This window comes from Penicillium robsamsonii (assembly GCF_028829455.1).
Source record: "Penicillium robsamsonii strain IBT 29466 chromosome Unknown utg000001l_segment0_segment0, whole genome shotgun sequence".
In the NCBI taxonomy this organism is placed as follows: Eukaryota; Fungi; Ascomycota; class Eurotiomycetes; order Eurotiales; family Aspergillaceae; genus Penicillium; species Penicillium robsamsonii.
Window position 1 is genome coordinate 3,518,309 of NW_026643219.1, and position 25,492 is coordinate 3,543,800.

The 25,492-nt window shown below is 47.0% G+C and overlaps 12 protein-coding genes across 12 annotated transcripts; 8 read left to right on the top strand and 4 right to left on the bottom strand.

Annotated features, from left to right (window-relative positions):
- Positions 1 to 486: 486 nt before the first annotated feature.
- On the top strand, positions 487 to 2,070 carry N7447_001391 (glycoside hydrolase family 76 protein; the record flags this gene model as incomplete). Its single annotated transcript, XM_057225667.1, has 4 exons — positions 487 to 586; positions 665 to 912; positions 969 to 1,418; positions 1,495 to 2,070. The coding sequence occupies 4 exons, from the start codon at positions 487 to 489 to the stop codon at positions 2,068 to 2,070; spliced, it is 1,374 nt and encodes a 457-aa protein (XP_057089683.1).
- Positions 2,071 to 2,367: 297 nt separating this feature from the next.
- On the bottom strand, positions 2,368 to 4,057 carry N7447_001392 (Amino acid/polyamine transporter I; the record flags this gene model as incomplete). The annotated part of the gene is made up of 2 exons (XM_057225668.1): positions 2,368 to 2,393; positions 2,455 to 4,057. 2 exons carry the CDS (start codon positions 4,055 to 4,057, stop codon positions 2,368 to 2,370), a joined length of 1,629 nt encoding a protein of 542 aa, XP_057089684.1.
- A 577-nt stretch (positions 4,058 to 4,634) lies between these two features.
- N7447_001393 (Pyridoxal phosphate-dependent transferase major region subdomain 1) lies at positions 4,635 to 5,912 on the top strand (the record flags this gene model as incomplete). Its single annotated transcript, XM_057225669.1, has 1 exon — positions 4,635 to 5,912. The coding sequence occupies one exon, from the start codon at positions 4,635 to 4,637 to the stop codon at positions 5,910 to 5,912; it is 1,278 nt and encodes a 425-aa protein (XP_057089685.1).
- A 742-nt stretch (positions 5,913 to 6,654) lies between these two features.
- N7447_001394 (MFS transporter) lies at positions 6,655 to 8,498 on the top strand (the record flags this gene model as incomplete). Its single annotated transcript, XM_057225670.1, has 4 exons — positions 6,655 to 6,965; positions 7,023 to 8,009; positions 8,069 to 8,200; positions 8,252 to 8,498. The coding sequence occupies 4 exons, from the start codon at positions 6,655 to 6,657 to the stop codon at positions 8,496 to 8,498; spliced, it is 1,677 nt and encodes a 558-aa protein (XP_057089686.1).
- A 253-nt stretch (positions 8,499 to 8,751) lies between these two features.
- N7447_001395 (CIA30 family protein) lies at positions 8,752 to 9,472 on the top strand (the record flags this gene model as incomplete). Its single annotated transcript, XM_057225671.1, has 2 exons — positions 8,752 to 9,239; positions 9,289 to 9,472. The coding sequence occupies 2 exons, from the start codon at positions 8,752 to 8,754 to the stop codon at positions 9,470 to 9,472; spliced, it is 672 nt and encodes a 223-aa protein (XP_057089687.1).
- Positions 9,473 to 10,525: 1,053 nt separating this feature from the next.
- On the top strand, positions 10,526 to 12,586 carry N7447_001396 (FAD-binding oxidoreductase; the record flags this gene model as incomplete). The annotated part of the gene is made up of 6 exons (XM_057225672.1): positions 10,526 to 10,895; positions 10,950 to 11,156; positions 11,215 to 11,556; positions 11,613 to 11,785; positions 12,037 to 12,107; positions 12,391 to 12,586. 6 exons carry the CDS (start codon positions 10,526 to 10,528, stop codon positions 12,584 to 12,586), a joined length of 1,359 nt encoding a protein of 452 aa, XP_057089688.1.
- Positions 12,587 to 13,025: 439 nt separating this feature from the next.
- N7447_001397 (uncharacterized protein) lies at positions 13,026 to 14,015 on the bottom strand (the record flags this gene model as incomplete). The annotated part of the gene is made up of 2 exons (XM_057225673.1): positions 13,026 to 13,390; positions 13,445 to 14,015. 2 exons carry the CDS (start codon positions 14,013 to 14,015, stop codon positions 13,026 to 13,028), a joined length of 936 nt encoding a protein of 311 aa, XP_057089689.1.
- Positions 14,016 to 16,488: 2,473 nt separating this feature from the next.
- Positions 16,489 to 18,612, top strand: N7447_001398 (glycoside hydrolase family 71 protein; the record flags this gene model as incomplete). The annotated part of the gene is made up of 5 exons (XM_057225674.1): positions 16,489 to 16,581; positions 16,640 to 17,171; positions 17,225 to 17,450; positions 17,526 to 17,983; positions 18,038 to 18,612. The coding sequence occupies 5 exons, from the start codon at positions 16,489 to 16,491 to the stop codon at positions 18,610 to 18,612; spliced, it is 1,884 nt and encodes a 627-aa protein (XP_057089690.1).
- Positions 18,613 to 18,905: 293 nt separating this feature from the next.
- On the bottom strand, positions 18,906 to 19,633 carry N7447_001399 (uncharacterized protein; the record flags this gene model as incomplete). The annotated part of the gene is made up of 3 exons (XM_057225675.1): positions 18,906 to 19,260; positions 19,324 to 19,463; positions 19,514 to 19,633. 3 exons carry the CDS (start codon positions 19,631 to 19,633, stop codon positions 18,906 to 18,908), a joined length of 615 nt encoding a protein of 204 aa, XP_057089691.1.
- Positions 19,634 to 20,063: 430 nt separating this feature from the next.
- N7447_001400 (mandelate racemase/muconate lactonizing enzyme family protein) lies at positions 20,064 to 21,335 on the bottom strand (the record flags this gene model as incomplete). The annotated part of the gene is made up of 3 exons (XM_057225676.1): positions 20,064 to 20,817; positions 20,882 to 21,103; positions 21,160 to 21,335. The coding sequence occupies 3 exons, from the start codon at positions 21,333 to 21,335 to the stop codon at positions 20,064 to 20,066; spliced, it is 1,152 nt and encodes a 383-aa protein (XP_057089692.1).
- An 829-nt stretch (positions 21,336 to 22,164) lies between these two features.
- N7447_001401 (FMN-dependent alpha-hydroxy acid dehydrogenase) lies at positions 22,165 to 23,750 on the top strand (the record flags this gene model as incomplete). Its single annotated transcript, XM_057225677.1, has 4 exons — positions 22,165 to 22,252; positions 22,305 to 23,068; positions 23,130 to 23,347; positions 23,411 to 23,750. The coding sequence occupies 4 exons, from the start codon at positions 22,165 to 22,167 to the stop codon at positions 23,748 to 23,750; spliced, it is 1,410 nt and encodes a 469-aa protein (XP_057089693.1).
- Positions 23,751 to 23,870: 120 nt separating this feature from the next.
- On the top strand, positions 23,871 to 25,033 carry N7447_001402 (ketopantoate reductase family protein; the record flags this gene model as incomplete). The annotated part of the gene is made up of 5 exons (XM_057225678.1): positions 23,871 to 23,908; positions 23,957 to 24,050; positions 24,105 to 24,159; positions 24,214 to 24,410; positions 24,461 to 25,033. The coding sequence occupies 5 exons, from the start codon at positions 23,871 to 23,873 to the stop codon at positions 25,031 to 25,033; spliced, it is 957 nt and encodes a 318-aa protein (XP_057089694.1).
- Positions 25,034 to 25,492: the final 459 nt, after the last annotated feature.

The following is a 25,492-nucleotide window of genomic DNA, read 5'->3' on the forward strand; positions in this document are numbered from 1 at the left end:
ATTCTGTTACATATAGTACATGTTATTAGGCCAACATGACGATTGGACTATTTGCCTAAAATATCTTGAGAAACCAGGAAGGTATTAGAAGGTCTCCCGGCGAACGAATAGAGAGCTTTTTTTTAAGTCTCCGGTAGTGTCGGGAAGGCGAAGAGTGCAGTTTAAAAGCAACCCAAAGAGATCTGAGACACATGGTCACGTCTAATGCGACGATCAAGATCAGACAAAAGAAAGCTTGTGAAAGCTTGGCATTTTGTCTCCACAGGCTTTTATACTCCACAATGAAACAGTTGACGACGCTAGCGCCGAGGATTACGCATGCCCTATATTTAAAAATGGCATAGCGAAAATGGTTCGTGATTTCCAATTTGAAATAATATATTTTCTTCCCTTCCTTGATACCTTTGGCACATCAGTCCACACCTCTACTCTGATATCTTTCATTGATGAAATTTGTGCGGTTTCCCCCTGCATCAACCCGATAAGATGCACTTGCTCGGGGGGTGCTCCCCCTTTAAAGGCGCTGTCGCTGTGTTACTACTTTTCGGGGTAGCACACGCAATTGATTTGGATATCAGTAGCGAACGTACGTGGTGGAGTCTGGATCCTCATTCCATATCAATTACTAACAGCAATGAGAAGCTAACGTTTGATTTCATAACAGAATCGATCAAAGATGCCGCGAGTACGTCGACCTACGCTATGATGAAATATTATTACGGCAATGAGACCGGTCAAATCCCCGGGGCCTTTCCAGACAAATGGTGGGAAGGAGCCCCTCTATTTCTTGCACTCTTAGAGTACTGGCACTTTACTGGCGACACGACATACAATGAGGAGCTAAGTGTTGGCTTGCAATGGCAATCAGGTACGGACGGGGACTATATGCCAAGCAACTACAGTTCTTATCTGGTGAGCACAGTCAGAGTCTCAAAAGGCAACAAGATCTAATACCGACTATCTACCAGGGAAACGACGACCAAATGTTCTGGGGTCTAGCGGCTATGACCGCCGCTGAATTCTCATTCCCAGACCGCTCGACTGGATTCTCTTGGCTCTCTTTAGCCCAGGGCGTCTTCAATACGCAAATCAAAAGATGGGATACATCCTCGTGTGGTGGTGGCCTACGGTGGCAAATCTGGCCCTACCAGTCTGGATATGCAATGAAAAATTCCATTTCGAATGGGGGTTTATTCCAATTATCTGCACGTCTAGCCCGCTACACTGGAGATGCAATCTATCTTCAGTGGGCTAACAAGATCTGGGATTGGTCTGTCTCGTCACCTCTGCTTAGCAACTCAACGTGGAATGTTGCCGATTCCACCGATGTTGATAATGATTGTGCGACCCAGGGAAACGCCCAATGGACGTATAACTATGGCACTTACCTGATGGGAGCAGCGTATATGTACAACTATGTGAGAAATGCCCATTTTAAATTTCACGTTGTCTTTGTCGTGCCAAAGTAGTTAGACTAACCTCTTCTGTCTATAGACAAATGGAACCACCCAGTCTCAATGGCTGACAGCAGTTAATGGCCTGTTGAATGCCACATTTGACAACTTTTTCATCACCGGTGGGATTATTGAAGATTACTATTGCGAGCCCGCAGAAACTTGCAATAATAACGAGATCCTCTTCAAAGGACTAACTTCCTCCTGGTTGGCAACGACTGCTCTACTTGTCCCATCGACATTTGACAGCATCCTAGAAAAGCTACAAACATCAGGTCAGGCAGCCGCTGCATCTTGTACCGGCCACAGCAATGGCACTTGTGGTGTCCAGTGGTATAAGTCTACATGGGACGGCTGGATGGGAATGGAAGAACAGATCAGCGCGTCGAAAGTCTTCACCGCAAATTTAATCAATTTCAACAAGACAGCTCCGGTGACCTCGACCACTGGCGGCAACAGTACTAGCAATCCAACAGCAGGTGAAGACGACACTACTGCTTCCAGTCAAAAGACGACTACAATCACAACGGCTGACAAGGTGGGTGCGGGAATTGTGACGGCAATTTTTGTGGCTGGCTGGATTGGACTCATGAGCTTTATGATGTTTGGTGGTTGATTCTGCTAGCATGTGTGTGGCCGTCGTTTACTTGACCATTGTGTATTTTTGTATTTGGAGTTTTGGCCATTTGTTGCTGAGCGACTGGACATATTATATTATGATAGCTTTGTCATATCACAAGGGAAGAAATAAACCTATTAAGACCGCTTGACATTTCGGGGATTGAAAGAAGAGTGTTGCGTTCATATCCACTAGAGCTTTCAATTGATGATAGATCTAGCATACCTGTCAGCGGGAGCAAAATGCGGGATGTCGATGAAAGAGATTGACCATTGCACCAAGCGGCTTATATGCTCATGCAATCCAGAACCATATTCGCTCTGTGAGATGTGTGTCAGTATATGTGATAAGCTACCAAAGAAAAGGAAAACGAGCACGGACCAAGATAGTTGCGAGGCTTTGGCTCTTCCCACACGGATTCTAGTCGATCAATCTCTTCTCTGCCGGACCAGAAATCCATGTCCTCTACCTTAACAAACTTTGTTCTCTTCAGGATTTTGTAACCCAGGAAAAGACAAGCAAAGATAGGGATGTCAATGTAAGGTGGGATAAAGGTCTTGGCACTGAAATGGCCAGGAAAGAAAGCATCAAAGCCATTGAAGAATGCCACAGTCAAGGAGAACACTATTGCAAAGTAGGCCAGGAACGGCTGGAATGGTGACTGGAATGGAAGAGTGGACCGCGGGATGCCGTGGTGTTTCAGTCCTTGATAGAAACGAACATAGGTCGCAGCAATCGACGACCACACGATCAATGTGCTCACAGAGCTTAGGTTACTAATCCAGAAAAAGACCTCAGCCGAGCTTGATGCGACATTGAGGTACACAAGTAAGCTTAGAGCAGCAGTGACCACAACACAGGCATATGGAACTCCAAATTTCTCAAATCGCAGCAGCCGAGGTGCTTTCCCATCCAATGCTGTGGAATATAGAATTCGAGTCGAGGCATAAAAGAAAGAGTTGCCAGCTGAAAAAGCCGATGTGAGAACAACAGCGTTGATGATGGATGGTAGCACCGGAATACCGCCATTCTCGATTGCAATGACAAAAGGGCTTGCCCCCACGCCTGCCGCTCCGGCATCAATGGCGTTGAGAAGTCTATGATCTTTAGATGAGACGCATAGACCGACAAGAAAAACACTGCCAACATAAAAGATGGCAATTCGCCAGAAAACACGTCGCACAGCTTTGGGGATATTCCGCCGGGGATTTTCGGTTTCTCCCGCCGCAATCACCACCATTTCGCTGCCCCCATAGCTAAAGGTTGCTTGAATGAAGACTTTCCAAAACGCTAGAAAGCGTCCTAAGGATCCATCCTCCAGATAGGTATTCATAGGACCCGGATTCTTCCAGTAGCGGAACCCTATGCGGTCATGTGTCGGAGCTCCGCCGAGCGTGACGATGAACATGAGCAACATCAACCCCACAATGGTTAAAAGCTTGATCGAACCAAGCACAAACTCAAGTTCGCCGTATATCCGAACAGGAAGGCAGTTGAGGGCGAAAATACTCACATAGAGTACAGTAATCCACACGGCCGAGGAAATGTTATTGGGCCAGTAGTCGATCACAAGAGCAGCTGCACTGATTTCAATCGGAACACCAATAGCAAATTGATACCAATAATTCCAACCAAGAGTAAATCCCAGCGCCTCATCAACAAATCGAGATGCATACACGGGAACAGCGCCAGGTAATGGAAGCCAGGTCGCCATTTCACCCATACTGTTGATCACCGCGTAGAGATTACATCCAGTGATGAGATACGCAAGCACCATCGATAATGGCCCAGCCAACGACAGGATCTGACCTGTACCCACAAAGAGTCCAGTCCCAATAGCTCCAGAGAGGGCAAGGAATTGAACATGGCGGGATTTGAGCCGGCGCTGCAAGGTGCCCATTTCCATCGGCATCCTGACCCCCTTGCCTGGTTCGGTGTGCTCATGATGCTTCGCATCGTCCGAATTTTTGTTGTCTGACTCCATATCTTATGAATGGATTAGAATCTGTATCGTTGGCTCCAAGGAAGATGCGGCCTGTTAGACTGACATTAGCGAGAGCATAATAAGATGACTGACATTTCCCGGACTGTGGCATACCTTTTTGTATTGAATGCACGGACCCGTGGGGGTAAACAGTAAATGTGGGCATCAGAATGCGGAGTGACAACTGAGGGATCATGGAGGATACAGGGTCAGAATTACCAAATAAGGAAATGATCGTGTCGACAAGTATTGGGTGGGCCAATATTATCCCATCCTATTTATTGATCGGCGGGCTTGTCGTATCGCAAGGATGTCCGAGGTCCGAGCCTTTTCAGTGTTGTATTCTTCTGTAGCATCCAAGTTCTATAAGAGAAAGTGGGGAGGGGATCGCGGGGGAAATAAGTCGCGTTTGAACTTGGAATTGTCATCTTTCAAATCTCTAACAAATTACGGACGTGAACATGTCACCTTCCTGTCAATATGAGCCAACATCATTTGGACATGAAATGCGCCGACATTTTTCCTTTGGCCCTGGTTACCGAAATCTGAATCATGGTAAAGAGAATGGGGCTTCTATATGCCAGTTCATGTGCTCACTACATCAGGATCATTCGGAGCGTCACCTGTCGCTATTCGCAACAAAGCAAATGAGCTACGTGATGAATGCGAGGCAACTCCGTGCCCCTTCATCAAATATCGTTTTCCCGAACTGTTGGACGAATCCCGGGCTGCCATGAGTAACTTTCTTGGTGTACCAGAGTCAACCATTGTCTTTGTTCCAAATGCGACCACTGGAATCAATACAGTTATGCGAAATATGGTCTGGAGTAGTGACGGAAAAGATGAGATTCTTCAGTTGGATATCATATATGGAGCATGTGGGAAGACGACCAATTATGTTTGTGAAGCCAATGAAGGCAGGGTTCGCACCAGAGAGATTCGGCTCATATATCCAGTTGACGACTCTGAGATGGTCTTTGCATTTCGAAAAGCGATCCACGATTCACAGAGAGAAGGCTACCGCCCGCGAATTGCTATCTTTGACACAATTTCGTCCAACCCGGGTCTTCGACTTCCATTTGAGGAACTCACAGCTGTCTGCCGTTCAGAGGGTGTACTGAGTCTGATTGATGCCGCCCACGGAATTGGGCAAATCGATCTCAATCTATCATCCCTGGATCCAGACTTCTTGATCAGCAACTGCCATAAGTGGCTGTTTACTCCTCGCTCATGTGCTGTGTTTTACGTCCCCAAGCGCAACCAAGCCATGATGCGAAGCACTCTACCAACAAGCCACGGGTTCATTCCTCGATCGCCCGAGAAGGGATCTTGTGTCAGTTCCAAGGAGTCAGTGAATGAAAAAACAGAATTTGTTTCCAATTTCGAGTTCGTTGGAACAGCCGACAACTTTTCGTTCTTAGCAGTGCCTGAAGCTATCCGGTGGAGACAGAAGGTGTGTGGTGGTGAGACCGAGATTCGGAATTACTGCATTCAACTTTCCCGCACCGGTGGACAGAGGGTTGCAGATATTCTAGGGACTGTGATCCTGGACAACGCTGCCCATACTTCGACAGACTGTTTCATGGTCAACATCCTCCTTCCTATCAAGAAACCCACTTCGGGAAACGGGAGTCTGGTCAAAGGACAAGGTAAACCCGATACGACCGTGACTGAATGGATGCAGCAGACTATGATCAAGTCATACAACACATTCATGCCGGTATTCCCCTTTCAAGGATCTTGGTGGGTTCGACTCAGCGGCCAAATCTATCTTGAGACCAGCGACTTCGACTGGGCTGGCTGGACACTAAAAGACCTCTGCAAGAAGCTACAAGAGGAAGATTGTGATCGGTGATCATCGTATATGATAGGTATGGCCAAGCAGGGAAATAAATTTGTTGCAACACAAAATTGGCAGAGTTCCTTCAACTAAAATGGTATATGACAGAATTGATTAACCTATATACACGTAGCAATCGGCTTTGACATAGTTGTATCCCGAATATAGTGGAACTAACTGGGTCCCCGTCTCCGCCCCGACGGCTTCGGCACAGGGAACACACCAAACCGGTTTCACGTGGGAAGTTGGAATCGGTCTGGAGGCAGTCTACAATATAAACATGGTGTCATTGTTGATCAATTTCCTGAAAACAAAGCCATATTGAAGAGTTTTTCGTTCGCCTGAAACAAAACTGATAGCGGCTATAGTAGGTTATTCTCGGCGTTCACAGCGGATGTCATCCACCTCCGATTCTAACCGAGATATTTAATTTTTAACTGGTCATTGACTTACACTACTGGGGCAATATGCCTGAATAGTGGATATAAAAAGCATTTAAAGCCACAGCGGAAAAGTATGGATCTACTAAAACTAATTTTTAGCCCTAGTAGAGGTCAATTTGCCAGAATCAGGGCCCATTTTACGATGGATTGCGGATTAGGCCGAAGACCCAGAAGACTAGGAAGAGAAAAAAAAATGTGATCAATGAGCTGAGCGAAACAGGGACATATACTGCGTTGCCTTCCTCGATTAGAGCTCTGTATAATCCCACGCAAATTCTTCGTCTAATCCCTAAACCTTGACATGACAGCTTACAATGGAGCATATCACTCAACACCCAGACAAATATGATACAGATACCGAGTATCCAATGGACTCTCGCAGCCATGAATCCGACGACACAATAGAGGAAATTGACACCCTCGAGCTTACCCGTATCAACACATATCGCCTGCAACAAAAAACAACTGTCGGCTCAACGAGAGGGCCTCTTCCCCGTGATAAATGGCTTCCTATGGGTGCCAATAAAGACTTTCCACCTCTGCTCCCGGATTCTGAAGGCTATGTCGTGGAGTTTGATGGAGCCAATGATCCTTTGCATCCATACAATTGGTCTACATCTAGGCGGTATGTTTACTATCGTTCCTCGTCAATATCAGTATACACATGCTAATATCTCAATAGAATAATGCTAGTTTGCATCTTATGTTATGGTACCTTCGCCGGGTCGTTTACAAGCGCTGTCTTCTCGGCTGCTATTCCTGGCTTCAGCAAGGAGTTCAACACAAGCACCGAAGTTGGCGCACTTGGAGTGACACTCTATGTCCTTGGCTTCGCCGCCGGGCCAACAATCTGGGCACCGGGATCAGAGCTGATCGGCAGACGTTGGCCACTATCTCTCGGACTTTTCGGATGCGCCATCTTCACCTTAGCATGTGCAGTTGCCAAAGATATACAGACGGTCATGATTTGCCGTTTCTTTGGTGGCCTTTTTTCGGCTAGCCCGATTTCTGTTGTTCCTGCTGTGTTCGCTGACTTGTTCAACAACACCCAGCGGGGTGTCGTCATGTCGATTTTCTGCATGGCGGTGTTTATCGGGCCCTTTTCAGCACCGTTTGTGGGTGGCTTCATTGCAATGAGCTCTCTAGGTTGGCGATGGATAATGTATATCTCTGCAATCATGGTCTTCCTTGGGTTTATCCTAGTCTTTGCCTTCCTTGAGGAGACTTATGCTCCAGTCATCCTTGTCCGCAAGGCAGCCACCCTACGTCGACAAACTCGCAACTGGGGCATCCATGCCAAGCAAGATGAAGTGGAAGTGGATGTAAAGGAGCTTCTGCGGAACAACTTTGCCCGGCCCATTGTGATGTTGTTCACGGAGCCCATACTGCTTCTGATCTCATTGTACATTTCATTCATCTACGGGTTGATGTATGCCTTATTGGGCGCATATCCTGTTGTTTTCCAAGGCGTTTACGGAATGAGTATGGGTGTTGGTGGACTTGCATTCGTCGGAATTATCATCGGCGAACTTCTTGGCGGTGTTTATATCCTCCTGATTCAGGGTTCATATAGGATAAAGCTGGCTGCAAACGGTGATAAGCCCATACCCGAATGGCGCCTTCCACCTGCCATCATAGGAGCTGTGCTGTTTGCCGCGGGAATGTTTTGGTAAGTGTCCTTCTTGCAGTCTTCAACATTCTGTGATGTTCTGAGCTAATACCCAACAGGTTCGGCTGGACCGGATACACTTCATCTATTCACTGGATGGCTTCTGTAGTCTCAGGACTATTCACCGGAGCGGGGATCTTTTTGATCTTCTTGCAGTGTTTCAACTACATTGTTGACTGCTATCCTACGTTGTATGTTGCCTTGTATATCGCGTGATAACGAGTGACTAACCCAATCAACAGGGCTGCATCCACTATTGCTGCAAACACGATCTTACGCTCAGCTATTGGCTGCGCCTTCCCACTTTTCTCCAGACAAATGATGGAGAACCTGGGGATCCAATGGGCGGGGACAATGCTTGGATGTATCGCAATCGTGATGATCCCTATTCCTGTTCTGTTCAAGGTATACGGTCCATGGCTGCGAACGAGAAGCAAATTGGCATGCTCGCCCATTTATGATGTTGAAAAGAAACCTTATGATGTCTGATAGATATGAATTCATGTAATAGAGTTAATATACCACAATTTCATTTTGAAGAATCGAGCACCTCCAGCGTTAGATACATAGGTTCCTGTCACTAGGTAACTAGTTTTAGCTAGCACTTAACAAATGACGTCACATGTAAATTAACCCTCCGATCTATGGATCGATCGGATTGCAATTCCCAGCTTGCTATAATCCCACAATCTATTTAACACTGGTCTCGACCGCCTGCCTGCCAACACCTTTCGCATTCACAATGGAATACTCTACGAATAAACAAATACTTTTTGGTCCAGATTGGGACATCAATCACTGGTCCGCTTCCGACGACCGCGTTCGTGGTGGATCATCTATATCGAAACTCGAGCCTACCAATGAAGGGGTAATTTTTCACGGCAACCTCGACATTGAGACACTCGGCGGCGCCGGGTTCGCCTCACAACGCACGGTCGGAAACGAACAAATATGGGACCTCAGCGGATATGACGGTATTGAGCTACGCATTGTTCCATCGGACGGAAAACGATACACTTTCTCCCTAGCAGACGAAATCCCACAACGGCGGCCGAATGATCGCGAACAGAGCGCTCTTGTCTGGGAATATGATTTTTGCCCGAGGGAGACAGGCCGCGAAGTTCGTATGTCATGGAAGGATCTGAGACCGACATATCGGGGGAAGGCGGTAGAAGATGCCCGGCCATTGGACTTGTCGCACATAAGGAGGTTTCGGATCATGATGCGAAGGTAAGCTTTACATCAATGGAGGACAGAAAATAGGTTGCTAATTTTATAGTTTCTTTGGGAATCAACATGGTGAATTTAGCCTAAAGGTTCAATCGATTGGATTGTTTCGCAAGAGTTACGTTGATACTCCTAATATCGCAAAAGAGTCAATCTACTATGGTGACGAGAAAGCAGAGCCGGTGAAAAGTCGACGGGATAGAAGGTGGTTTTTGAGTTGGTGCCCATCGTTCTAAGATGGTCGTCTCGATAAAATATATGATTCAGAAAGAATCGATTCATCCAACTAGTTGGATATAAGCATGGACAAAACAGTCTTGGTGCGACATCCCCGTTCGAAGACTATGCTCTACCATATACAGCCCTAGACTAGTGCATTAATATCCTGGTCTAGGATATATAACACTTTGAACTTTTGAATCAATTTTCTATGTGATCGATAAAATTATAACCATACAGTGGCTACTCCACAGGTTTTGCAGCTCTCTCCGTATTGGCCACCATCCTTTTAACTTGTAAACCTTAAGTGATATAAGATCCAGGTGGCTAATTACTCGTTACTAAGGTGTATGGAAAGAGTTTCGACTACACCTACCAGATTTAACATGAGTATCTAGGAATCCAGCGCCCTGGAAAAGCTATCAAATGTGCGCCATTCTGAGTAGCCTCTGCGATGAGCTTACAGGTCTTGGCCACGCTAGCGGCTAGATCTGACCACTCTGGCTCGGCTTGGTGACTGCTACATGAGTCGTTTTCGACGACATCGTGAAAATTAATCTGTAACTCTGGTAGAAAGCAAAGAGAAGTTGATTATAGGGTCACAGCATCTCATATTATTTTCTCCCTTTTCGCCCCCTTTTACTTGAAGCCTGAGCCAAAACCCCGTATTCATTTTATTTCTCACCCATTTATATTGTAACACATTCATATATGGATGAGGTCAGACTTTAGGCCACCTGTCGCTAGGGGATTTCTATTTCCGTTATGGTGCTTTTAATCACCGAGGAGAACTTGAGCAAAGCGGGAGAGTGCATAAGTCCAATAGTACGCCATTAGATCACATATATCTTTATAGAAATGAAATATTTTCAGATAATAACCGGGATCTTCGAGATTAAGGGAAGGATTTCCCAAAATAGTTTGCAAATGCTCCACAGGCTGGTCTATCAGAGTATGACGTAATTATCGCTTTGCTGTCACGTTAGAATTCCCATTGAAAATGAATGTCTCTGAGGCGTATATCAGTGTCATCATTTTAGCTTCGTAATTCTCGTCATAAAACCAAAAAGATGCCCCCTCATAAACTTATTGCTGAGATTCCACTTTCTTCCGCCGAAATAATATACCCAGACTCTCCGCTTTACGCATCAGAGAGCTGCACTTGGGCGGCCCAGAAAGATTTGAAGCCTAAGATCATTGCTCGGCCCTGCACGCCTTCGTCTCTCGCATCGTTACTTTCTTTCTTATCAAATTCTAATCTGGATTGGGCGGTCCGAAGTACTGGGGTGGGGTCCTCATCTGCCAGCGATGTGCTGATCTCGTTATCTGCTTTTGACAAATTCGAATACAACGCAGAAGGCCAGACTGTGGTTATTGGTGCAGGACAAACTTGGGGAGAAGTTGATCGAAAAATCGAGGAAAATGCCCCTGGCCATGCTGGTACGTCCTATATTTCTGCTATATCTAGTGCAAAAAGTTAAATAAATACCGCAGTGGTTGGCGCTCGTTGCACTTACGTCGGCGTTGGCGGCTCCATACTCGCAGGCGGAATATCTTGGTTGTCTTCCGAAAAAGGCCTTGGTGCTGACCCGCACAATATGCTAGACGCAAAAGTCGTCTTGACGGACGGCAGGATTTTGTGGGCGTCTACTGAACCAGACTTACTTTGGGCATTAAGAGGTGGCGGGGGCAGCTTTGGAGGTCAGGCAAGCTTCACGCATCGGTATAGATGGACTGTCTACTTATTTCCCGTATACAGTATTGGTAGAGGTCAAACTGCGAGTTTACCCCTACCCGGACCAAATCTATTCTGGCCAGATATCCTACCCAAGGTCGGCCTTTTCTGTCGTTGCAAAAGCCGTTTCAAGATTCACCACGGAGTGCAAGGATCCAAAGATGGCAATGCACATTTTCCCTCTCGATCTTAGCCAAGGTCATTATACGGGGGAGGCTCCAAAACCGGGCATTGGTCTTCAAGTCTTTGACGCACATGGAGAAGCACACGGGAGAAGTACAGATGGATTCCGTTGGGCTTTGGATATCGAAGGTGCCATTGATAGAACCAGATCTATGACAATTCGACAGTGCAACCAAATTTGGGGTAAACACACGAAATTGCAGATGCTGTGATATGAGTGAGCTGACATTATAATTAAGATGGTCTTGAAGCTGCCAAAGGAAAAACTGCAAACTTCCAGTCTTGCCTCATCATTTCCCAGGTCGACGAACAACTCATCTCGAAGGCGTGGGACTGGATTGAGAGTTTGACCCTGAAGGACCCATCTCTTTCTCTTGGTGGGACGTATGTCTTGATTGAATTCATGCAAAAGGTACGTAGCCATATTATGTTCTTGTTAAAGGAAACTGCGTTTGTTGACCTGATCATATCTCGTGGTTTCAGCCAGCTTTTCATTCGGTAGATCCGACGCTGCGAGCCTGGCCGGGTACATACGGTCAATCTGTTCTGCAACTTGGGATTGGCGCCCCGTGCGGTTATAGAGAAAGCAGAGAATTGGCCTACAGGGAGACCAGAGCGGCACCGTCCTTTATATGCGGACACGATAAACGATATGAATTGCAGTACTTCACTCATTCACTTGAGGACTTCAATGATCCAAGAAAGGTGAGCAAAATCGTCTTCTTCTACAATTGGTGGGAAAGCTGACAAGGGGATTGAGGTATATGCCGATAATTTTGAGAAGCTACGGGAGCTCAAACGGCGATACGACCCCCACGGTGGACTGAAAGGGCCGTTTTGGAATTAAATGAAGCAGGCTGCTCATGTGATGGCTGCGCGGCTGCATCACGACCTAAATGACGCGCCAACTGACTGACTGACTCAGTATTTCGGTGATCAAGTTTATATTTGATATGGGCATGCCAACTCTTGCCAAAATCCCTGAATTCTTTCGTCGCTAGGAACACCAAAATCCAGTCCATTCCAATTCGCCGAGAAGATCGACGAACCGATGTGGAGCTGGTTCAAACACCATCCCGAGTACGTTGATCTTCGCAATACCTTCATGGATAGTGACCGCGGTGCGCGACCTAGTTGGCTTGAATGGTTCCTGGTGGAAGAGCGTCTTCTATGTGGTGCTCATCCTGATGTGGAAACACTTATGGTCCTGTGATTTTGTATGTGATCTTCGCTCGAGTGGCTAGAAAAAGGAGTAATTTTCAGGAAAGACGCCTTAGGAAAACGAGCCTGAAGTATTCATTTCCTCGTGAGATACCGAGAATCTGTTTTATTTTAGGCCTGGTGGTCCTTTGGACTCTGTCAATCCTGGAGTTTTCATGATAGCACCTTATGCACGCTTTCCCACAATATATATCCCCAAATTCGGCCGTGCCGACAGAATGATTGGAGCTCTTGTTTTAGTCTTCATGCACTCACTGTTAATATTACTACTCCGCGTATCTAGGGTGCCTTTGTATGTGGTTGGAACCAATGCAATGCAATTCGTATATTATTCTGCAACGCTAGAAATAAATGATATGCTTCAAAGAGATCGGGCAAGAACGCCTAAGGGTCGAGAAAATTTGACACCTCAAGGCAAATGTGTGTTCTGCTCATTGGTGTCCTCGCGGTATGTGATCCCTGGGAAATGAATGATCCGCCGTGATCGGAGAGACCGCGGAGAGAGTGTCGCTGTAATTTGACACTGATGGGGTGCTGACCGCATGATTATATTGCTCCTGCGGGTTGTTGGTGTACAGTGTGGAGGGGCGGTTAACCTCAAGATCAGTGGAAGGTTCTTGTACGGCCACATAGGGTATCTTTGAGTACGACTGACTGGACTTCGACAGTTGGCTAGCCGCAATCCGTCGTGCCTTCGCTCGACCAAGGATGTAGTAAACTATGCTGACGCCGAGGAATACCGCGATAAAACAACCGCCAAATACAATGGCTGCGATATTACCCCTGTGGTTCCATTCTGGGTATGGTCAGTGCGGTGGAAGTATCAGGATAGATGGATTTGATCACTCACCCGCTAGCTCCGCTTTGCTCATGGAGCCGGTTGCTGTTGCAGTAGCACTCGTCGTCGTTGATGTGCTGCTAGCTGACGTTGGGGTACTTGTTGTAGCTGAGGAGCTGCTGGCGGCCACCGAGGAACTGCTGGCAGTCGAGCTAGTTGTCTCGGTGGTAGATGTGGGTGTCTCTGATGTCTCGGTGGTAGATGTGGTAGTTTCAGATGTGGAGCTTGCGGTCGTAGCCTCCGCTGTTGAAGCAGTCGTCTCTGATGTGGTCGTCTCTGATGTGGTCGTCTCTGATTTGCTTGTCTCTGATGTGCTTGTCTCCGTTGTCTCCGACGCGGCTGTATCAGTTGTGGCATCGGCTGTTGTAGTCGACTCGGCTGTCGCAGTGGTGTCTCTGGCCTGGAGGATCTCGTCATATCCGCGTTTCCCGTAGAGGTGGGCCACCTCACTCGGTCCTGGGAGTAGCCATAAACTTTCAACAGATGTTGTTGTAGCTGAAATGCGCGTAATTTCAGAGGCATACGGCTGGGCGCGTACGCGGGAGCACAGCACAGTGCAAAGCGCGAATATCGAAATCCGCATGTTGTCGCACTCAACACACTGGGAAAGAAAGTTTTAGAACAAAAAAAGGAAAAAGGTATCCTGGAAAGAGGATCAGAATAATTCAAGATGGCAATTGATAGACTGGAGAAGAAAAAGAAAGAAAAAGAAAAAGAAAAGAAACGCCACGCGAAGCGCTAGGCTGGGTAGACACCCGGTCGATCTAGTAATTAGGCTACCTAGGTATGTTTTGACTTATTTTTGTAAATGTGGAATCAGCCACTAGCGAACTAGAGTAGCTTTAGTTGAACTGCACACGCATATGCCGCGCGGCACTGGCTGCTTTTTACATCTTGTACGGCAACATTCTACGCTCAATCGTTCTCAATATACATCTTCTACATGATTACTGTGCTCTAGCATATTGGAAAGATTCGAAAATACTACCATAACACATAACTCTCCCCTTACAAATTCACATAACTGCGCCCCTTCATTTTGGCTTTTTTGGGCAGACCTTGCATGCCGACTATTTATAGAATGTCGAATTTCGCTGCCGAGAGACACTAAGAATGGGGCCATGCAAGAACACGATACAAGGGAAGATGTTTAAAAACAGATGTGTTTATGATGAATTTCTAAGAGATCCATGTCGATGCTATCCAAAGATCAAATACCTTCCAATATTAAGTAGTTTATGTTTTCAGGGAACTCCCGAGGTCATGATCGTTGCCTGATATATAGGGCAGCAATTCAAAATTTGGGATCGCAAGTCGGCCTTTCCTTCGAGAAATTACCTTTGAACTTTCAGACAGAACTATCTTTCGGGAAGTCCTTGGGGGTGGTTCAATTGGGGTGGCTAACCTCGATTAGTGAACTAGCGTGTTGTCGGATATAATTGCATACGAAGTACAAAGCTAGCAAATGGTTGTCCTCCCACTTGATGATGAGAGGCCATGATACTGTATTTTACATTGGCCTAAAACTCCTAGAATACACTTTCGTATATTTTCTCTATAAAGTCTTTTGAATAGTCTTTTGAGCAGTCTCTTGAGTCTTTTCAGTAGTATTCCAATCACGGTAACGCCAAGCATGTTGGCAATTGTGAGGACCTCGGGACATATTTGCGCTTGTTGTAGATTATAACTTACGTATATGCGGGGAGGACAATGATGCAGCTCAATGCCCCTGTCCGAATACTTCCCGAGCGCCACCTAACTTCAGATGTGCTTAATGCCGGTTTGGGAAATGGGAGATGAAGTCACAGCCACACCTATTTCTACTTCATCATGGGAGTCATTAGGTGTCGGTTAGCGGCACGTTTAGGGTTGTACCCACTGCCGATATAGAAGGAATTACCTTAAATGAGGGGGTATTGTGATATGGCCATGTGGTGTTGGTATCACAATTCAAGCGGTTATTAACGCCGCCGCAAATAAGTAGTCTGCTGATAATTTCTAAGGAGTGTCACTTTGATACCCATTGAGTTTCTCATCTAACATATTTCCGGACAGATCCATACCCCAGAAACATCTTGGTACAATATATTGGTCGGGTGCTGCACCTTGGGGGTTTTATTAACAGTTTTCTCCGAAAAGTTTAGTTTTGTATGTTTTCTTTCCATTCAGATCTCATTGTTTAGCAATTTGGCTTTTGAGTTAATGCCGGTTCAAAACCCGCATCTCCAACTCGTGGGTTCTCGCTAAAATTTTGATGCGAACGTACATGTCCTCCATAGTAGCAAGAAAACCAGGCACACTATACAGATAAAATCATGGAGATCGGTTGCTTAATCCCGGACTTGCTATGGCCTATGCAAATATCCACATATATGAATTATTCGTGGGTTACATTCGGGAGGTTTGATATAATGCAGATGACGTAAGGTTCCGGGGGGGGGGGGGGGGGGGGGGCTTCAGCATGTCTTCCGGTGTGTTACTACAATGGATCAATTATTAATGGCAATGCTTAACGTCAACTGGCGCAGTGTAAAACGGAACTGGATAGAGATGGATCATCCGAGAGAACGACAACGATATACATATTGAATCTATCCTTAATGGTACCAACAGGTCTGTCCCGCTTCAGGAAGACGCAATGTTACTTCTGTATAATCATGGGCATGCATACGTAAAATAGAACAAATCATTACTACCCCAGAAAATATCCTGTGGCCACTTTGTACCTAATTGAAACACAAAGACATACAAGCAACTACGATACGATTTTGCCAACAGCTTTCTAACAACCACATGGTTCCTTGAATGTAAGAAGTTGATTGGGCTCGGAAAGATAACTAGCAAACATCACACTCATCATCCTGATGATTAAACCTCGTAGGTCAGCTGCAAGTTCCCGAGGGTCATCTGGTGGATCAAAGATATATTTAAAGACGTGATACTTACGAACAGAGATACCACAAGCCAGAATCCAAAATATTGACTCGAGGTAAAAAGAGGACTTACAAACCATGACGAAGATACGGTTCATTTTGGGTATCATCACTCTACTGTCCATGACGGCGCATGCGGTGTCTGCGGTGGGCCAAGACACGTGTGCTGCCAAAAGACAGTCGTCGGGAGACCGACTTGTCTTTGCCCACTTCATGGTAAGCACGCCCTCGAATCCCTCATTGTTTTGGAGATATACTACTGATCATCTGAAAGATTGGAATCGTCAGCAACAGAAAGAGTGCGGCGGACTTTGACGATGACATGAAGCGTGCTAAGTCTCTGGGGATTGATGCTTTTGCTCTAAACATTGGCGTGGACCCCTATACTGATCAACAACTCCAACTGGCATACGAATCTGCCGCCAATAATGACATGAAAGTCTTCTTGTCATTCGATTTCAACTGGTGGCATATCGACCAGGCTACTGCAGTTGGCCAGAAAATTGCCCAGTATGCTAGCAAGCCTGCACAACTTATGGTCGACAACAAGGTGTTCGTCTCATCGTTTGCCGGGGATGGAATAGATGTTGCAGCATTGAGAGCTGCAGTTGGAAGATCGATCTTTTTCGCGCCCAATTTCCACCCAGCTACGGGGACAGACATCTCGACAGTTGACGGCCTCTTGAATTGGATGGCGTGGGCAAACAACGGAAACAACAAAGCTCCAACTCCAGCTCACAGTGTTTCCGTGGCTGATGGGGATCAAGAATATGTCAACGCCCTTGGCGGAAAAGCTTATGTTGCCCGTGAGTGTTTCCATTCCGCTGGGATTTAAATTGGGGTTCTGACTGTGAAACAGCTGTATCTCCATGGTTCTTCACACATTTCGGACCTGAAGTCTCGTATAGCAAGAACTGGAATTTCCCATCTGACCTCCTATGGTTTAACAGATGGAATGAGATCCTTGCGCTGAAACCACGATTTATCGAAATTGTGACATGGAATGACTACGGAGAGAGTCATTACATTGGTCCTTTGAAATCACCACATACTGATGACGGAGCCTCAAAATGGGTCAACGACATGTGAGAATATCAAAACCGCTCTTCCAAAGCCAGAATCCCATAATTTCAACCATCTCAACTAACGGATAACTACAGGCCCCATGACGGATGGCTGGACATTTCAAAACCATACATCGCTGCGTTCAAAGCAGGCGAGTCGTCTCCAACCAGTTATATCTCATCGGATGAGTTAGTCTACTGGTATCGACCTGCACCGCGTGGAGTGGACTGCGATGCTACAGATACTTGCATGGTACCAGCAAACAATGGGAGTGGAAACTATTTCATGGGTCGTCCAGATGGCTGGCAATCCATGGCAGATTCTGTCTTTGTTGTCTCATTGCTTACATCGCCAGCCACGGTGCAGGTTAACAGCGGCGGGAGTGTCTATAATTACGAAGCCCCAGTAGGTGCAAGTGCAAAGGAGGTCCCGATGGGAGTTGGCTCGCAAAGCTTTGCGGTAGTTCGCGATGGTCAGACTATTCTGTCAGGGACCAGTTTGAAGCCAATTATCAATGGTTGCGTTTGTGGTTTGTATAACTTCAACGCCTATGGTACGTGAAGATATGATCACCGGTTATTGCCCCATTTTTAATTGTCGTTTCTAGTCGGAACGCTTCCAGCAGGATTCGGTGATCCTCTCCAGCCAGATGGGCTCGCAGCCTTCACACAGGGTCTGCGTGCTCACACATGTCAGCCGACCCCCTCATTAGGTACAGTGCCCCCGGCTCCTCCATCCACAAGCACGACCAGCACATTGCCTGGTTCCCCCCCGACTACAACACCGCCACCTGGATCACCTGGACAATGCTCGACTGTCGTGAACACGGTCACAGTTACTAAAACTCTGACTCCAACAGCTTGTTCCCCTCCAAACGGCGGCGGCGGTGGCAGCGGTGGAGGGGGCGGGGGTGGAGGAGGTAATGGTGGAGGTGGGGGTAGTACCTGCATTGCAGGAACTGGACCCAATAACTACATCGGACTGTGTGCCTTCTGTTGCAACTATGGGTACTGTCCACCGGGGCCTTGCACTTGTACGCAGTATGGAAATGCAGTCCCACCTCCACCATCGACGGGAACGCATGGAGCGCCTCTTATCGGCGAAGATGATTCATATCTGGGTCTTTGCAGTTTCGCGTGCGATCATGGCTATTGTCCATCCGGTGCCTGTAGAGTGGTTTGATTACGACTCGTACAAGGGCCGAGATGCATTTTTCTCAATACATTATCGATATGTGGATATAACAGCATAGGAGTGGCTGTCATAGGCTGGAATAGGTTCCCAGATTTCTGAAGCATATAGGTGTTCCATGCAACAAGACGAAATACTAGCTGTATTGGTCTTTGAAATGGTCATTTAAGTTCAAAATGAAGCGTTAAGATTTACTAAACTAGATTTTGTAGCAATCTCTTTTGTGCATGTCGGAAATATTGAAAGGCGGGGAATGCCAGTAAATGACGGATCAAGCTCAACCGCTACAGCAGTCCTGCCAGAGCTTGAACTGCACCGCAAGCTAGCACGAGACCAGTCGGCCTTGACCTCGCAGCCACACCTGCCACTGGAGTAGGACTGACGGTGGCAGCAGCGGGTGATGCCTCGCTACTCGACACAACTTCAGTAGTACCTGGAGTAGTGGTACTGCCGTTGCTTACTGTTGCCGCCACCGCATTAGCAGTGGAAGTGATTGTAACCGGCAACAACGTTATCTGGTCCCATGGCAGAGTTGAGGTGCTGGTGCCGGGCGTATTGGCCCCTTTCCCGGTAACAGTGTCTGTACAGGTATAAGTTCCGGTCGGGAGATCGGTCATATCACAGACAACGTGATTATATCTGTTGTATAAATGAGCCATCCGTTGCAGCGCGCAGCAATAGCTGAGGGTTGGTTGAACTCACATGTTATCAGACTCAGCACTGATCATATATTCGACACTGGTTGGGGCTGCGGTCAAAAATAGGCCTGGGCCCATGCCACATTCCGTACTATTGGTGCGACCGGCTGGGCAATTGATACTGTATGTAGTTGTTGCTGATTGCTATTTAGAATTAGTTGGTAGATTCGCGGACCATTCCAGTTGATACGAACCTCTGCCAAAACTTCACCTAACAAGGACTGAGGGTCGGCATTTGGAATGAATAGAGAGACGACTGGATACTCTGCAGCAAACCCCAGAGTTGTCAATGCCAGAAGAGCTTTCAAAATCATTATCTGCTGGTGTCTCTCTTTATATGGTGATGATTGAATACAAGTGAAGAGAAAGTATTTGACAAGCACTTGGGGAATTCGAGAGTCCAACATTAGAACAAGTTATATCTATGGCGAGCACACTATCATCATTATTTTCTAACCCTGTCGTGTTATTACGGAAACTTCTTGCGGGTGTTATTGTATATCGAGATGATGAAATTACATGTCATACGGATCAAAGGGCGGCCACAAAATCCTCACCTTCAATCTTAGAAATTGTCGTTCGAAGCCACGAAAGGACTTAAAAGGAAATCATGACATATGTATCTGGTCATTCAAATCATGGTATTGCTTCGTGTCCGCGCTGGTGAATGCGCAGCACTGAACATTGGAACTGAACATTGGAGGACAAATCTATAACAGGAATATCCATGTGGTATCGTCATTATTACCACTCACGAATAGAGCCATCCGGGCCATAGAACTCCTTGGGCTGCCAAGGCTCTGTCTCCTTGCTGATCTTCCGTACTAGATCTTCGTCAATATCAATTCCTAAGCCGGGCTTACAGGGTGCAGCCACATATCCCTCCTTGATATCAAAGACCGTCTTGTCCACCAAATAGCTATTCAGGTCAATATCTCCAGCTTCCACATTGTAGTGCATGCCAAGCGACATCTCTTGGATGACAAAATTGGGTATCGAGACGGCCACTTGGAGGGAGGCTGCCAGGGCAATCGGACCCAGAGGACAATGAGGCGCAATAGCAACATCGTAGGCTTCAGCCATGTTTGCGATACGCATAGTTTCGGAGATACCTCCCGCGTGCGCAATATCAGGCTGTAGGACATCCACCGACGAATCCTCCAAGAACCTTTTAATATCCCATCTAGAGTATAAGCGCTCGCCAAATGCGATCGGAATTGTAGTCTGCTCAGAAAGTTGCTTGATCGCTTCGGGATGTTCGCAGAGCAGAGGTTCTTCGATGAATAGAGGGTGGTAAGGTTCCAGTGCCTTGGCCAGCTGCTTAGCCATAGGTCTATGCAAACGACCGTGGAAGTCAAGACCGGCATCGAGACCCAGAGCCTTCACCTGCTTTAATCGTTCCACGCAGGACTCTAAAACAGCGGGGGAGTCGAGCCAGTTGACATCTTCGGTGGCGTTCATCTTGACGCACTTAAGGCCTTGGGCGATTCGCTCTTTCCTATTGACAAATCTAGTTAGAGCTTCTGTTTCTTTTATCCACCTTTCTTTTTTTTGGAACTCACGCTGCTGCCTCAACATCACTTGGTCGGTCGCCGCCAATCCAGGCATAAACCTGCACCTTCTGGCGCACCTTACCACCCAAGAGCTGGTGCACGGGGACACCAAGCTTTCGGCCCTTCAGATCCCACAAAGCGATGTCAATTCCCGATAGAGCTGACATGAACACGGGTCCACCCCGATAGAACCCGAGTCGCCATACGATCTGCCAAATGTGCTGAATGTCACTGTGTAAGTTGGTTAGACCTTTGTCTGTGATGAGACACGATGAGTTCAAGCATACTCCGCTTCGTATCCCACAATGCGAGTGATAATCTCATCAAGAGCTCCTTCAACTGCAAGAGAATGTCCTTCGAGTGTACCCTCTCCCCAACCAAAATTGCCCTCATCATCGGTGACTTTAACAAACAGCCAGCGAGGCTTTACACGGAAATGCTCGATGGACTTGATCTTGGCCATGATGAATCAAATAATCAGGTATTGTATCCTGGAGCAGCAACCAAATCCAGGATGCGACCAGATTATATTTACGGAGGTTCTCAACCCCACACAATAAAGCATCCCACGCGGGGCCCTCGGGAGAAGTCCGATTAAGCGGATTGCCGTGTATCAGTTCCCCCACGTCGAGGTTCAGTATAAGCATTCTTTACTTGTGTTGATTGGTGGGAAAACCAGGGCCACTTTCATGGGCAAAAACATGGGGAGCCAAGCTATACACAGACTTGTATAAATTTTATACAACGAAACATTTGAATCGTGCTTCTAACCATTGCTTGTTCTAAGAGTCCTAATGGAGCCTTTTTGTAAGCTGAAAATGTCTCTTACTTTGTCTCCCAAGCTGTGATTCTTTTGATTACTATCATCGAATACCTCGTCGGAAGATCGTGAATGAAGCAGCTCAAGGTTTATGATCTCGACTAACCTCTGCGAATACTTGAGCAGGAGAGGTATCACATGCTGTTGCTTATTTCATTTTCATTTCATTTCCGCAACTGGCGTGACCAGGGAGCTTAGAGCTGCGGTGCCGGCGTTTATGATCGCTCCGAATGAAGTTATTTTAACAGCCACAGTCCAAAAAAGAAGTAGACATGCTCGTAGATACATTAATTTGAAGTATAAAATGCCAAGGCGGATAAAATGCCCCGTCTCGAGAGCTTCTGCATGTTGTGAACCCCCACGCTCGGATAGTAGATTCCGGCACCAGCGTCAGGCCTGGGCACGAGATGACTGGGGTCATCATTTTATGAACCTCGCAGTTGCAGTTTAAAACACGGCGTAAGAATCCATGATGAAATTCACACGCCAGCAAATCAACCGACATGACAACCAGGAATCGTGCTGGGTCGTGATCCATGGGGCTGTCTACGATGTCACAGGTAGAGACGCACAATATCTGCGGGGGCTGCGAGCCGAGGCTGACGTCTGTAGACTTTTTAAACTCCCACCCAGGCGGTGCATCTGTTATATTGCGCTGTGCCGGTAAAGACGCGACTGAAGCTTTCGACTCTGTTCATGCGGTAGAGTTGTTGAGCGAAGCACTCCCAAAAACCGCGCTCCAAGGCTACATTGATCCCGGCGAATTGGAGAAGCCGGAAAAGAATCCGGATGCAATGAATGATAAGCAATCAAAGACAGACCATGACAGTCTTCCACCATTGCAAACTTTGATCAATCTGCACGATTTTGAACGAGTTGCAGGTCAGAGGCTACGTGACACGACATGGGCGTATTACTCGTCCGGTGCCGACGATGAGATCAGCAAACAGAATAATGCCCTGGCATATCAAAAGATTACCCTTCGTCCACGTATCCTTCGAAAGATCCCTACTGTGAATACAGCCACGTCAATCCTAGGGTTCTCTACCACACTGCCTGTTTACGTCTCTCCGGTGGGTCTTGCAAAACTTGCCCATGCAGAGGGCGAGTGTGCACTGGCAGCTGCAGCGGGTATGGAGGGACTGGTCCAAGTTCTTGCAAACGGATCCAGCATGCCGATTGAACAAGTCATGAATAGTCGTAGCTCGCCGAACCAGTCTATCTTTCAACAACTATACGTGAACAAAGATATTCAGAAGTCTGTTGAGACTGTACGGCGAGCCGAGAGAGCGGGTGCTAGTGCTATTTGGATTACGGTCGACTCGCCGGTCGTGGGGAAACGTGAGATGGACGAACGGCTCAATCTGAGAGTGACGGTATTTAGTCTGCCCAGTCAGGGGTCACTTGTTATTCATTGTATGTACTAATGTGTTTCAGGCTACCGATAATACCGCGGAAGGAAAGGGGGTAGCGAAGATTATGGCCAGCTCAATCTCTCCTTTGATCGACTGGGAAATTCTCACATGGCTTCGCCAACTGACAGATCTCCCTGTTGTCCTGAAGGGAATCCAATGTGTGGAGGACGCCGTGCTTGCCTATGAGCATGGGGTGCACGGCATTGTACTATCAAACCACGGAGGACGATCACAAGACACGTATGATATCTCCCAAAAATGACCCATTCCCCAGGCTGGTGGTATACTCACTTATATAAACAGCGCACAATCACCACTTCTGACTCTACTGGAGATTCGAAAGTTCGCTCCTCACTTGATTGAGAGCAAGATGCAGATCTTCATTGACGGTGGTATTCGCCGAGGAACAGATGTTCTCAAGGCCATTGCACTAGGGGCGACTGCCGTTGGTTTGGGGAGACCGTTTTTGTTCAGCTTGTCTGGATACGGCGAGAAGGGGGTGCGACGGATGATTAAGATCCTACGACAGGAGATCGAAATGAATATGGTTTTTCTCGGGGTGGCCAGTCTCGAAGAGCTGAGACCCGAGATGGTGAATACCAGTCGGTTAGAGAAACATTTGATAGCCAGTGTAAAGCTCTAAGCCCTTTCGAATAGCAAATGCCAAGACCATTCCACTCTGAAGAACCCCCACGCGGGGATCTTCCGATGCGGGGAAGTCGAGTTTCAAAAAGCATACAATTCCCTTTTGATCCAGGACAAAATGTCTGAAATCGATGTCCTCGTCTATGGATTGGGAGCGTAAGTTCAGTATATCTCAAAATCAATATATGATGCTGACTTCTGTAGGATTGGCTCCTTCTATGCCTTTGTTCTGAGTCAATCTGACCATGTACGACTCTCAGTCGTGGCACGTTCGAACTATGAGGCCGTTAAAGAAAAGGTGAGTATTTCACTGGGCATTAAGAGATTTCAGTATTAATAGCTGGTCTCCAAGGGAATTATCATCAATAGCGAGAACCACGGCCAACATATTGTCCGTCCACACCGAGGTATGTGAGCTATGGACGATCCAAATCAAATCAATTTGCTGACAGTCCAACAAGTGGTAAAATCCGTTGCCGAAGTTCCACCAGTGGACTACATCGTGTGCGCCCACAAGGCAATTGATCAGGATGAAGTGGTAGCTCAATTACAGCCAGCCATCAACAGCAGGACTACCATTGTCATCATCCAGAATGGCGTTGGGAACGAGGAACCTTTCCGAAAGCAGTTCCCCAACAACACGATTATAACCTGTGTGGTAGGTTACCGTCCCATCGTCAATTTCACAATCCCATCTAACATTCACAGACGTGGGTAGGAGCCACACAGACAAGCCCCGGAACTGTCTCACACAGTAAATCCGAGGATATGCAGATCGGCCTATTTCCCAACCCGAAGGTCGAAAGCGAAGTCGAGCAACAACGACTTAAAACATTCGCCGATCTCCTCCGCAATGGCAAGACTCGGTTCCAGGTCCTTGAGGATATTCAGATCCAGCGATGGGAGAAGGTGGTTTGGAATGTCGCATGGAACTCGTTGACTACTCTCACCCTGGTGGATACACAAACATGGTTGAAGTCTTCAGAAGATGCGACGCCTTTTACACGCCAGTTGATGCAGGAGGTCATTGACATCGCCCGTGGCTGTGGTGTACCGCTGAAGGACGGCCTGATCGACCAGCTTATGGACAAGATCAATGCCATGCCTGGGATTGGAAGCAGCATGCAGACGGATTGCAAGAGTGGTCGGCCGATGGAGATCGATGTCATCTTGGGATTCCCAGTGCGGAAATCTCGAGAGCTTGGCATCCGAGCCCCCTTTTTAGAGACCCTGTACGTCCTTCTTCGGGCTGTTGATGGTCGACTGAGAGCCTCGCGGTAGAACAAGAAACGTGATGCTTGATTCAGGGTTGGCTCGATGATGTAAGGCTAGCTATAGAAGTTACATAAATTGAAAGGTGTGTGTATTTCGCCGATGTCACCAAAAGCGGATCGAAGTTATTTCAAACGTCCCTGATAGTCCCAACGTACTCGAGATTAAGACCAGTCGTCCACTTTTCACGAGGGTGGATGTCATCCGTAGCGCCGTACACTGTACCATTTTCGTTTTGCTCGGCTCTGCTCGGCGTCAATTATAGAGGAAATAGGGCTCATGCAAGATGTTCGACATATCCTGATATAAATGTAATCCTTTTGTTCCTCAAAAGATCTCTCCCATGCATGTTACGAGACACTGCCTCTCGATCTCCCCAACGCCCAAACAAAGTCCCACAACGGGGGATATGCAAAAAGAAATGCGCTGCAAAGAACCTAGAGCAGAGTTCCGGATACTTTTTACAAT